At 35.4% G+C, this 12,642-nt stretch overlaps 2 protein-coding genes across 11 annotated transcripts in view; one reads left to right on the plus strand and one right to left on the minus strand.

Moving 5' to 3' along the window:
• Positions 1 to 964: 964 nt before the first annotated feature.
• Positions 965 to 12,040, plus strand: LOC148626048 (uncharacterized). 3 transcript variants are annotated; one of them, XM_088569656.1, is made up of 4 exons: positions 965 to 1,016; positions 5,509 to 6,207; positions 9,633 to 9,890; positions 10,357 to 12,040. In XM_088569656.1, the coding sequence occupies exons 2-4, from the start codon at positions 5,517 to 5,519 to the stop codon at positions 10,761 to 10,763; spliced, it is 1,356 nt and encodes a 451-aa protein (XP_088425782.1). In that variant the 5' UTR covers positions 965 to 1,016; positions 5,509 to 5,516; the 3' UTR covers positions 10,764 to 12,040. The 3 variants fall into 3 exon arrangements, with proteins under 3 accessions (XP_088425782.1, XP_088425781.1, XP_088425780.1); XM_088569655.1 differs by lacking the exon at positions 965 to 1,016 and adding an exon at positions 1,038 to 1,242; XM_088569654.1 differs by lacking the exon at positions 965 to 1,016 and adding an exon at positions 1,255 to 1,342.
• A 297-nt stretch (positions 12,041 to 12,337) lies between these two features.
• The window catches only part of LOC148626049 (ectonucleoside triphosphate diphosphohydrolase 1-like), a 33,247-nt gene continuing 32,942 nt past the window's right edge, over positions 12,338 to 12,642 (minus strand). For all 8 annotated transcript variants that reach the window (XM_088569658.1, XM_088569660.1, XM_088569664.1 and 5 more), the window contains one exon: positions 12,338 to 12,614. In XM_088569658.1, coding sequence (XP_088425784.1) covers positions 12,466 to 12,614 — 149 coding nt within the window. In that variant the 3' untranslated portion in view covers positions 12,338 to 12,465. The remainder of the gene's footprint in view (positions 12,615 to 12,642) is intronic.

Consider the following 12,642-nt stretch of genomic DNA (forward strand, 5'->3'; position numbering starts at 1 on the left):
TTTTAATTTTAAGTTTTACAAAATTTGACCGGGGTAACTTAGTGTGCGAAACAGTGCGCCTTAATGTAACTGTATAGTGCACACTAAATGTGTGAAAATAAATGTCATTTTCTGTTTGTTTGTGATTGATGATCCAGTCGGTTTTTTGTTTGCTTTTTTATAACTCAATATTTTACTAAAAACAATGAGTAGGGGTTTACCAGTCATGCCCGGTTACACATAAAAAGGGGGAGGGGCCTTACTTCGGGAGCAGATGTTTACACACAGAAGGGGGTAGGTTTATTTCGAAATGTGCTAGGCCTTTCCATGTCTGGACAGTTTTGCAATTCAGAAAAATGGTTGATGTCGTTTAATTAAGCAAAATAACGAACGTACAGTACAGGTGTAACACATGTACACATGATACACAGGGGCGGATCCAGGATTTGAGTTTAGGGGGAGCGTTAATTGAATTAAATGTCGTGCAAAGCAAGGCAAAACATATTATGGGGTGAAATTTGTGGTTCTTACCGATTTAGGGGGGGGTGGCGTACGCCCGGTACGCCAGTCCTTGAATCCGCGCCTGATCCGGACAGTACGACACGAGGATATTTCTGTTGCTCAATGGTGACCAGAGATCCCCCGCAATAGAATAGTGCCAGATGATCGCGTACTAATTTACATATATTGAAGTTTATTTATATCTAATTTCACTTTACGTCGATTGAAAAGCGTATTATAACACACATGCACCAATGACGGTCTCCAAATTGGGATATTTTCCCAAAAATTCGCGTTTTTCGTAGAAAAATGATTGTTTCAAAGACAAATTTAGGAAGTACACAACACTAAATTTATACCTCATACCACAAATATATTCGACCTTGTATAGTTTTAGAGGAGTTGCGGCTCAAAGAAATCGGTCTCTTCCTTTAGTAGTATTGATTATCCCGACTTATTGAACCAGTACTAGTTATCCAATGGCTTTAAAAATAGACATGACTTCATAATAAAACTCCCGCATTATTATCAAGAAGGTAAGTAGATTAAAACATGTATATATATACTGTAGGTTTGAGGTGATAAGTACTATTAAATGTCAAATAATCCAGCAATGAATGATACTTTGAACAGTAAAAGGGCAGCCGTTAAATAGGTCGATCGGGATTATGATTTTATTTTCCCGAAAACCAGTTTGTCAGTGTGTTTAAAAGCTACATAATTGTTCCTTATTTGCATGTTCCGTGGCACAGTGCCACTCAGGTAAGACGATAATGTAGTATATTCTGACTGTATAAATAATGATTTATTAAGCTACATAATTGTTCCTTATTTGCATGTTCCATGGCACAGTGCCACTCAGGTAAGACGATAATGTAGTATATTCTGACTGTATAAATAAGCGACAATCTACTGTACTATGTGTTTCTTATAATTAAAATATGTATGTAAAATGCGTACAGTCGTGCCAATTTGGTAAACCATTTTGGTGAGTTTTTGGTTGTTATTACCCCGGGCCGCCTTTCCGTTCTCATATTTCAGATTGAATAACCGAAAGGGGTACACAACACCCAAGGGCGGACTAAGATACTTTGAAAAGAGGTGGGAGTGCCAGTCTTGGTTCCTCAGTAAAAAGGGAGTAGAACTGTTACATTATTTGCCAGTTTTTGTCAATTTTACACATGAAAATGACAAATTTTCCAAGAAAAAGGGGGTGCCAACCACTGTAACCCCCTCTGGATCCGCCACTGACACCTAATGGAAATTAATCAGCAAAACGTTTTATTTTATCAAACTCAAAGCATCTTAGTCATAAACAAGTTTTGTTGATGAAGCTACTCTATGCCCATAGAAAATTATTCCAATCAAAAATGTGGTGAAAATTTCTTGAAATTTATATATTATGCTTCTTTTATCAATATATAACATTGAATTAAATTTCAAGACAATAAATATGAGAGAAGATGTTAGGTACCCTCTTAAATCGTGAAGCGTTCTTGGTACGAGTAATTAATACATTCTGCTTATTCAGGAAAACAAATTTACTATTATCGGGGTACATATATAGAGTACGTGTATTGTTTATTTTCAATATGAATTTTTAATTAATGGGGTGGTCGGCATATTGATATTTGTGTTGTGAAAATTTGGCGGGAGAAAGTTCCCTTTTTCAGCTGTGAATTGTTGAAATTTATCACACATGGAACAATTCGATAAATCACTGCTATCAATTTATGTATAAATATCAGTGGCCGTTCATGTCAAAATAGGGATATTTCTATCGGCTTACTTTCAACAAGTACCGGCTTACTTTTCAAAAGTATCGGCTTACTTGTCAAAAGTATCGGCATACTTATCAAAAGTATCGGCATACTTTTCAAAAGTAAGCCGATACAAAAACTTTATGCATAGTGAAAAAAGTAACGGCATACTTTTCAAAAGTATCGGCTTACTTTTCAAAAGTATGCCGATACTTTTGACAGAGTTTACAGAGATGTGTAGCCAATCAAATCGATCGTATCAAAGGTGTGAACCCATAATTAAACGCGCGCTTTCTTCTATGCGAGAGTTAAGATTAAACAAACCTCATGGCGGACGTTGGACCTAGATCGGAAAGGGAAAGATTTCTTCATCAAGTATTCTGTCATTAAAACTGCATACACATATTAAGCAAACTTTAAAATTACAAGCAGTCCATTACCTATGGACTTTAATTTTTCGTTCCACAAACCTCCTGGTCATATACTTTGGTTTTATTTTTTTTCTTTCCATATCAATAACGCGCATCTACAGTTTATTATTTTCTTTCCCAAAACGACCCCCTATCAACCTTTGGCGTATTTTTTTTATTTCCAAATTTCTCACTTGGTTTACTGCACCTGGTCTTGCTTTTCCTCGTACGTTAAACATTTATTTTTCTTTTACTTTTTTATGATTTTTGTATATTTTGTATTATCACTTAGTTCGTTATAGTTTCATTAGTATACATATTTTTTTCTTTCTTTATTTTGTTAGGTTATCAATTTCAATCTTCTAAATTATATAATATATTTAAACTATAAATTACAATATTATAGCGGGATAAAGGGTCGACCATACAGAGTCACTGGGATATATAGGTTACAGACCACCAACCAATGAGCATTTGGAACGTACGCAAAAATAGTCCTACGCAGAAATTACCCCTGTTCCTCATAGTGCTGTGAAAAAAGTTCTCATCTTATTTAAAAAATTTAAACAGTTTCTGAAAGGAAAAACATTTCTGTACATTTTATAGGTGCATTTTGCTTCTTGTGATGTGAAGCCTAATCTCCATAATGATTTTTAAATATACCCCTATCTTGTGAAAACACTGGGATTTCCCATGCTATTTATAGACCCTTCACTTCCGGTGACCAGTACTGCACTGCAAGTCTGCTAACCCCACATGCCATTCTGAGGATTGTGAGCTGACATATGTAGAATCATGCTGATATATAGTCCTCTGCAGGTTAAAGTTAAGGTAAAGTCCAGAGAAGCCATTGAATATTGTGAAATTAGCATAGAAGCCTATGGGAAGTGGAATTAGTGGTTTTTAGCCTATATACAGGTCTTTAAACTCCTATCGTCGTCATCTCTGCTACTTGAATTTGAACGAAAGCCTCACATAGATCATTTGTGTTGGTTTTCAGAGAAAGAAGAAATTTGCGGTGACTATGTTAAGACTTTTGGATAAGGATATAAACAGGATAATAGATTAAATAAAGGAGACAACATTTTATACCATTATGGTTAATTGAATTAATGCAATACATCATACATGTAGGCACCAATTATTATAGCCCTTATTGCTACTAATAAAATGAGTTAATTATTACCTGTCAGCCTTACTTGACTGATTCATAATTATACAATTAATTGTTTATTGTTTGCTATTGCTTCTTTAATTTGATCTTTTTAATTATTTATAGCTGAATTTTTAACTGTCACATGCCCAAAGTGGGCAAGCGATTTTATGTACAATATATAGAGAGATTGTTTATTTAATAAAAGGAAACGCTACTAATTTTAAAGTCTTCACTAAGCATCATTAATGACCTCCTGATGGGACAGACATAGTTTATAGGCAGATCCCTGGCGTTCAAGCTATCGCGTGGTTTAGGTGAGAAAATGCTCAGATGTAACGGAACATTGGATTGGTTAATATCTAAAACAAAATGTAAGCCGTTACTTTTGAAAAGTAAGCCGATACTTTTGAAAAGTATGCCGATACTTTTTTCACTATGCATAAAGTTTTTGTATCGGCTTACTTTTGAAAAGTATGCCGATACTTTTGATAAGTATGCCGATACTTTTAACAAGTAAGCCGATACTTTTGAAAAGTAAGCCGGTACTTGTTAAAAGTAAGCCGATAGAAATATCCCTATTTTGACATGAACGGCCACTGATATATAAACACATGCTCAATGCACATTGTCCCAGTTAAATACAATACTTCTCTACGTTTATATCCATTATGAACTATTCCGATGAAGCAATATTTTGGTTAAAAAATTTGGCGGGTGTGAATATCCCGTGCCTCAATATACCCATCTGCACCATGAGAACTGATTTTTTCAACGTGTCAGTTTCCATTTCCTCTTTCGTCTACCCTGGACTTCGCATTTTATGAGCAACTCGGCGGGTGTGTCTATAAAAGCAGGGGACGTTTACCCTACCTGTGCACCTGGTTCATGTTCCCAGTTTTTAGTGGAGTCCGAGTTGCTCATTTACTTTTGTTACTTTGTGTGTATTAATTTAGTTATTTTGTGTTCTGTGTTGTGTGTGTCTGCTTTCCATGTCCAGTCTTTGTCCCTGGATTACATTCTTTTGAAATCTAGAATCTTGGCTCCCTTGATTACTCTCTCTCAATACATATTATATGATGCACATTTGTTTGTTTACAACACACACACACACACATATATAGAAGGATCTAAAAATTTCCCAACGATGTTAGAACTGTCAAATTTGCGATGCAAATTTTTAGTCGTACCCTCCGCAGGATTCGAACTCGTACCGCTGTGACATATATGGCAACACAGTCTGCACAAAGTCCAGTGCCCTAGACCACTCGGCCAGCTAGTCTATATAAAAATACATGTATAGCTTTCGCTGGCCGGGTCATTCCACCTCGTAGGATTAATCTAGGGCTCTAACTTAGTACACGATGTATGGTAGTACGGGACAGTTCATGTAGGTGTTATTATGTAGTATATAGGATCAAATTAATGATGTATGTCACAACAAATCAATATTATACAAACGTCTCAGAATGTGACGACTCTATTCGCTACATTGTTCCATCGGATTAAATTGATACAGGGAATATTGCGGAGGGAACGACTAAACATTTGCATAGCAAATTTGACAGTTCTAACATCGTTGGGAATTTTTCAGACCCTTCTATAAGTTTACGTTGTCTTCCCTGTATCAATTTGATCCGATGGAGCAATGTAGCGAATAGAGTCGTCACATTCTGAGACGTTTATATATATAGTTCTTATTCAGGTTCAAAGATGACATCCACTTCAGTTGGGTTCCGTGAAGAGGGCAATAAAGTGTACATTACTGCCAAAGATAACGTTCCAGCAAAAATTCAGCTGGAAAGACTGCAAACAGCTTCAAACTTGTACTACAAATCATATAATACAAGTAAAAATATGGAAGAAAAAGTTTCCTCAGCTAAAAATATAGGAATGGTTTCATGGAGAATAGGCACATTAATGGATCAGCTTAATGAAAAGAACTCTCTGGTTTTACATTTCTACAAAGAAGCATTTCAACACTTATCAGAAGCATGGCAGAAATCACGTGACGTAAAGCCTGAAAACTGGCGGGATGGAATATGCTCGTCTGCCCTAAATGTCTGGGAGGAGTTTAAACAAGGCAGACTCGGTGAAATAGAAATCGGCATAAGGGTTAAAATATGGTATGATATTCTTCAGAAAATTTCGATACCAACAGTTCGGGCAGAATGCTATGTACACTTAGGAACTTGTCATTTTCATGCCGGTGTAACAGCTATTCAGGCGAAGGACTTCAAGACTGCAATGTACGAAATGAAAGAATGTTACCTACCTGTTACCGAGGCTACATCACTAGGAAAAAGTCTATCATTGGATCATATCACGAAGGACGCCGATACTCTAGAAAGTGACGTAACCATGCATTTATGTCTGGCTGAATCCATGCAGGCTAACCAAATAGGTATAATATTGATATATTGGTGTTGCCTCTGAGCATGGTTTCATCTTGTTATTGCTAACTTTAATATTATAATACAAAATTGCTGTCACTCTACATAGTTTTTGGGGAAAATTAGCTGGAACTTGAGTTATTGGCATGTGATCTTCCATAGGAAAACTAAAATATCTCTGGCAAGAATTTCACGTCGTTGATACTGTCAGTTGATTTTAATGAATTTTTACCTTTACAACACTTCATAAGCCCTTCTGGTATAATGAATCATTAAAAAATTATTGCAATACTTTGCAAGTTTCTTCAAAACTGCTAATTTAAAAAAAAAACAGATGAAATATTCAAATTTCCTTCCATAGAAAATGTTTGTTCAGGGTATGAGTATCTCGGGCGATATATACATGTATACTACACAGTGTACTCATGTGCGCTCATGGCGTCATATCGTTTCAAGCGTTTCACAAACTGACGTTAAGCCAAGTCAGCAAAGATCAGAGGTGGATCCAAAGGGGGTGCAAGGGTTGGCGCCCCGCCCTTTATTTGAAAATTTGTCATTTTCATGTGGAAAATTAACAAAAAATGGTAAACAATGACCTAAACCCCCCTTTTCTGAGGAACTCCGGTTGGCACCCTCCTTTTCAAAGCCCTGGGGATATAACGTAAAACATATTAGGTACGATGCATTATAATACGGAACTTACATTTACGGATAGGGAAACGCAAAAAAGTAGTTGCAAAGTTTTATAAAATGGATAAAACGAGAACAAGAAGACATTGATTCTCTGTCAGAGTGGTTAAAGGCCGTGAGGTCTTTAATTTTGAAACGAATGAACGTTTAAGTAGGTCAATGAGTGCCAAAGCTGCATCGGTTTTCAAAGACCCCGATGTAGCAAAAACATTGTCTACTATACATGACAAATATGTTGTCGTACCAGCAGACAAAGCCCCAAACAACATTGTTTTTGTCTGCAAAACCTTTTACATCCAATGTTTATTATCAGAGGTAGATGTGGAAAATAATAGCAGTGATAAGACCTATATTGCTACCACACTCTCCGAAGCCATAAATCTGTGCTATCCTCTTTTTATCTCTCTGCCAAGGACGATGATTGTGATTTACCGCCTATGTACTGGATTCCTAAACTCCACAAGAATCCATACAAACAACGTTTCATAGCTGGATCTGCAAAATGTACCACCAAACCTCTTTCAAAACTTTTAACTTCTATACTCACAACTGTCAAAGAGGGTCTACAGTCCTACCACAATACTTGTTACTCCTGTAGTGGTATTAATTCAGTGTGGATCTTAAAAAATTCGAAAGATCTTTTGGAGACAATCAGTTCAAGACTATTATCTGAATATAATAGCATTATAACCTATGATTTTCTAACACTGTATACTTCTATTCCCCATACTCAGTTAAAATCCCGACTTAAGAATATTATTCATCGTTGTTTTTCCAAAAAAGGTGGTACACCTAGATACAAATATATAGTTCTTGATAGAGATTCCTCATACTTTGTAAGAAATAATTCCAAATCATCTTCCAAATATACAGAGGAAGATGTTTGCAAAATGCTGGAATTTTTAATCGACAACATATTTGTCCAGTGTGGTGGACGTGTTTTTCAACAAACGGTCGGCATTCCAATGGGAACAGATTGTGCCCCTCTACTTGCTGACCTTTTCCTTATCTCTTATGAGGCTAACTTTATAGCTGATCTAATCCGAAAGAAAGAATATCGTTTAGCTAGATCCTTTAATCTCAGCTCCCGCTATATAGATGACGTATTATCTTTAAACAATCCGAATTTCGGGGATTTGATACATCGCATCTACCCCAATGAACTTGAGATAAAGGATATTACAGACACTGTGAAGTCAGCATCATATCTTGACGTGCACTTAGAAATCGATGGTAAAGGAAAACTATTGACCAAACTTTACGACAAACGTAATGTCTTTTCATTCAAAATCGTCAACTTTCCTTTCATCTGTGGCAACATCCCTTCAGCACCTGCGTATGGAGTGTTCATATCACAACTCATACGTTATGCCAGAGCTTGCCGAAACTACGCAGACTTTTTGTATCGCGCCAGAACTCTAACAAAGAGGCTTCTGGAACAGGGTTATGTTGCTACAAGATTGATGTCATCATTACAGAAGTTTTATGGTCGTCATCATGAACTTGTGGATCGTTATGGTGTATCCATCTGCACCATGAAAACTGATTTATTCAACGAGTCATAGTTTTCCTTCCCTCGTTTGTCTACCCAGGACTTGACTTTTTATGAGCAACTGTTTCTAGAAAAGCAGAGGACGCTTACCCTACCGATGCACCTGGTCCATGCTCCCAGTTTTTAGTGTATGTCTGTTGTCCATGTCTGGTCTTTGTCCCAGGAGTACATTCTTTTGATCACCGCTATAACCTTGCTTCCCTTGATTACTCTTTTATTAAATCATATTATAATTCACAGTACAAATACGGAGAGCAATAGCAAAAACGCTATTTATTTTCATTAAAATTTTAACTTAAAAAATTGAAATTAAGCATTATAATAATAGTGGAACGAAATCTCACCACAATGTCTTTCTATAGACCACAGTATAAATTCATACAAAACTATTTTTAACCAACATATGGCTCACGACGCATTTTGGGGCAAAATCAACCAGTACATTTCACCTGGTGAAATCTTATTATTGAATGTCAACATCCATCTTATTTAATTATTAGGGGTTACCTTATATGCCATCGAATTATAAAAGTCATCATCTAACTAACCTTAATGAACCTAGTTCGGAAAAATTTCAACGGACGTTGAGCTTTATCGTCGCGCGCCAAGTAGGTTGTGCGCTTACCTTAGTGGAGCGTATGACGTGTCATGACCGGATCCATACGCTTTGAGAAGGAGGGGTGCCAGCCGAGGTTCCTCAGAAAAAGAGGGTGCTGAACATTATTTGCCATTTTTTGTCAATTTTTCACATGAAAATGACATATTTTCCAATAAAAAGAGGGGTGGCAACCCCCTTCACCCCTCTGGATCCAACACTGCGTAAACTTTATTGTCGCAATCAATGATCATGGTTTTGTGTGTTTTGTGTGTTTTTGTATTTTTTTCTTATTTCTTAACATATTTTGTGAATTGATGTCAAAATATCACTGGGGAATTTCTCTCTTGAAAATGTAGGTATAGTTAATTTTTGTCGGCGCTCAAATGACAAGTATGTGTTTTTTATTTTGGCTCAAATGCCATGTGCCTGAATCTTTTCTGTAGGAGAGAGATGATTAAGAAACGCATATTATGCATGCTGCGAATTCACACAAACATTCAACGCACAAAAGAAACCATAACATCCTTGTAATAACGATCAAGTACCAAAATTTAGGCTGTAATCGTTACATATTTACATAAAATTTATGACTTAAGGTGAAGACTTATTCAAGAAGTTGTTGATGGAAGAAGAAAATCTCAACATTGATATGGTATACGAGGTAATCGATTGGCATAAACAGGCCGTGCTACGGACAAGGGAGATTACAGAAGTTGAAGTAGAGGCAATAGCGCTTAGCAGAATTGGCAAAGTATACGATAGAGTGCTCAAATTGAAATCTAAGGCTAAAGAATACTTGATGAGATCAATGCAGCTTGCAAATTCAATGCATCCTAGGACATTCCATGGAGAAGGTATTGTTTTTAGCAAGTTAAGGGAGGATGAATAAAAAATTTCAAACTTTTAAAAATATCAAATTTAAAATATTTAAAAAGACACTTATTTCGGCTTATGTGATTGAAGGGGTATATACTGAGGGGTTGCAGTGACCTTTAAATAGAATTAATTAATGTCTTTCACTAAAAAAAAAGTACGGTATTGCGGTTTTGGGGCAAAGGGTTTGATTTGAAAAATGTTTGCGTTGGTAGACAAACCGATAAAATGCTAAAATAAGCACCCTTCCATAATCAGCAGTAATGGAAAGTCCAAGTTAAATACTTACGATTGTTAGTACATGTATATTTAATATTTTGCCTTTTGTATCAACATAGATATTGTAAAATAAGGTATCCCATTAAACTTCTCCTCAGGACTTGACAAGCCCCATCCCTGAAAAAAGAAATATCAAACAGTAACTTATTTTTAAATAAATCATTGTAGAGTGGTTTGAGGAATGTAAAGAAATTCTTGAGAGATATCAAAAAGATGTTGTAGAACAGGAAAGTGAAGCGTGGCAAAAAGAACGAGAATCGTTTCTGAAAGAGTTAGAGAAAGAATTAAAAGATTTAAAAACAAATGATCAACAAAACACATATTCTAGATCGGAGGGCTTCCTCAAGTTTGTGTACAAGACATATCCACCAACTAACCCCGCGAACAAATTAGAAGGCGTTCCTGATCAAGGTCCGATGGATCCGTCAGACCTGAAAAAGGTTCTACAGAAGGCTGTTGTACATTACCATCCTGATCGTGTAGACGTGGAGAAGTTTGGGAAGAAAAGGAAAGTTCTTTGTGAAGAGATTACTAAGTATTTGACAAGACGATATGAATCGTTTAAAATAGGGTGATATGACGGGTAGTTTTAGCTTTTGAAACTGTTTAATTTTTGAATTTGAGTTGTTGCGTCTATTTTTTTATTGCAGTTTATTGGCAGTTTTTTGTTCTTCTTTCAAAACATTATACCTTATTTTGTTGGTGTGAACTTCGTCTCCTATAGCGTTTGTAAGTCTCGTTCTAATTTCATTTTTCTTACCGGAATTTTCTATGAAGAACGTGTTGAAGTCCGAAGACCGATCTGCATTTTATTGTTTGATTTTCTGTGATTAATTATGGGATTTTATTCGTACAAAGATTGAATGATTTTCGAAACCCTTGCAGCTATGTCAATGAAACTTTAGTGAATTATTTACTTATTTTTATGTAAGCTCTCTTTTAATTTTTGTATATTTCCGATTTTACGATTTAGAGTTATTGGACTTTATTTATAAAAACGAAAGATTTTAATTTTAGTAGTGGTTGCACATATTTTCATAACAATTACTATTGATGTATAAAACAATATAAATTTGTGATTTTTTTCCCGAGCTTTCAGACTTTATTCATAAAAAACGGATGCTTTCTCATCATTGCACAATACTTGATTCAAGCAATTTTCATGGAACTTTTTAGAAGTTTAACTGCTTTCCTTTTTTATTAAATGTAAGTTAAATATTTTACGTCAATGTTTAATCACAATCAAATTTCAGAGCTGTACCAATCTTGAATTTTGCGTCTATAGTTGCCTCATTTGTCAGTGTTGGACCTCTGCGGGCATATCCAGCTACGTTCCGTGAAGCATTTTATTTTGGAGTTCATACTGCAATTGATTTATTTTTCTGTGGTGTCTCGTCTCACGTTTTAGTTATTGTATTTTATTCTGTTCTCTACCCTGTGTATGCAAATCGTTTCAGTTTTCTGTTTTACGTTTAGGTTATTTAGATGGCTCTGACTTGCCCCTCTTTTTTTTGGACGCTTCAGTATTTTTTGCCGCTATTTTACAATATTTTCTTTAACAATTAGTAACTTGTGTTGGACTAATTGATTGATTGATTGATTGATTGATTGTTAGGGTTTAACGCCCGAGCAGCAATATTTCAGCTATATTCAGGCGATACAAATTAAAAAAGACGTAAGTGTTCTAGTATTATTGTGGTGTCTGAAAGTTCTTGATTTTATTTTTCCGGTGTGTAATATAATTAGTTTGTTAGTACAAGATGCTGTTTGTGATAGTGGCGGTAGATGATATCTTTGAGGAATTCTAGCCTTAGGGTAAACTAATAAACACTATTTCATCTTTGCTTTATAATATGTGTCAATGGTAAAGTAAATTGGAAATGTTACAGTACTTTTATTTTATTTATACACAGGGGCTTGCTCCCACTATCAAATTTGCAGATCGATAAGTATACTATCAAACACGCAGTCCGGCTAGTACTAATCTGTTTATAAACACTGTATTTAATACTGGAAGCAGGCTTTTGTGAAATATGTACGACTTTTTTTCAGTTAACTTTCTTTTCCCCGTTCAACTTGATATTCACGAATTACTATATTTTAAGTATATGTCAAACCGAATCACCTTCTGAGACAAAATAGATAAACATTATCTTCATGTATTTAGTAGTATATTTATTATAATTTGTAGTAAAAAGTATGAAAGTGAGAAAGATAAGTTATAAGGTTATTTACATTCATGCATTCACAGTATTAATCACGAAATAAAGAAACTAGTTACAATTTTGCAACACTGGAAACTAAGTATACAAATGATATTAATACATTTAGACACAAAATGTTTGGATATGAAATTGAACCTGCTGAAGTTCCGCAATATGTCTCAAAGACTTCTGTTTCATAAACTATAGCTCCTAATGTCCAGTCTGTAATAGAAATTAATATGATTATACT

The sequence above is a fragment of the Perna viridis genome, chromosome 2 (assembly GCF_037379345.1).
Source record: "Perna viridis isolate PV_CMFRI_1.1 ecotype Kerala chromosome 2, ASM3737934v1, whole genome shotgun sequence".
Lineage (NCBI taxonomy): Eukaryota > Metazoa > Mollusca > Bivalvia > Mytilida > Mytilidae > Perna > Perna viridis.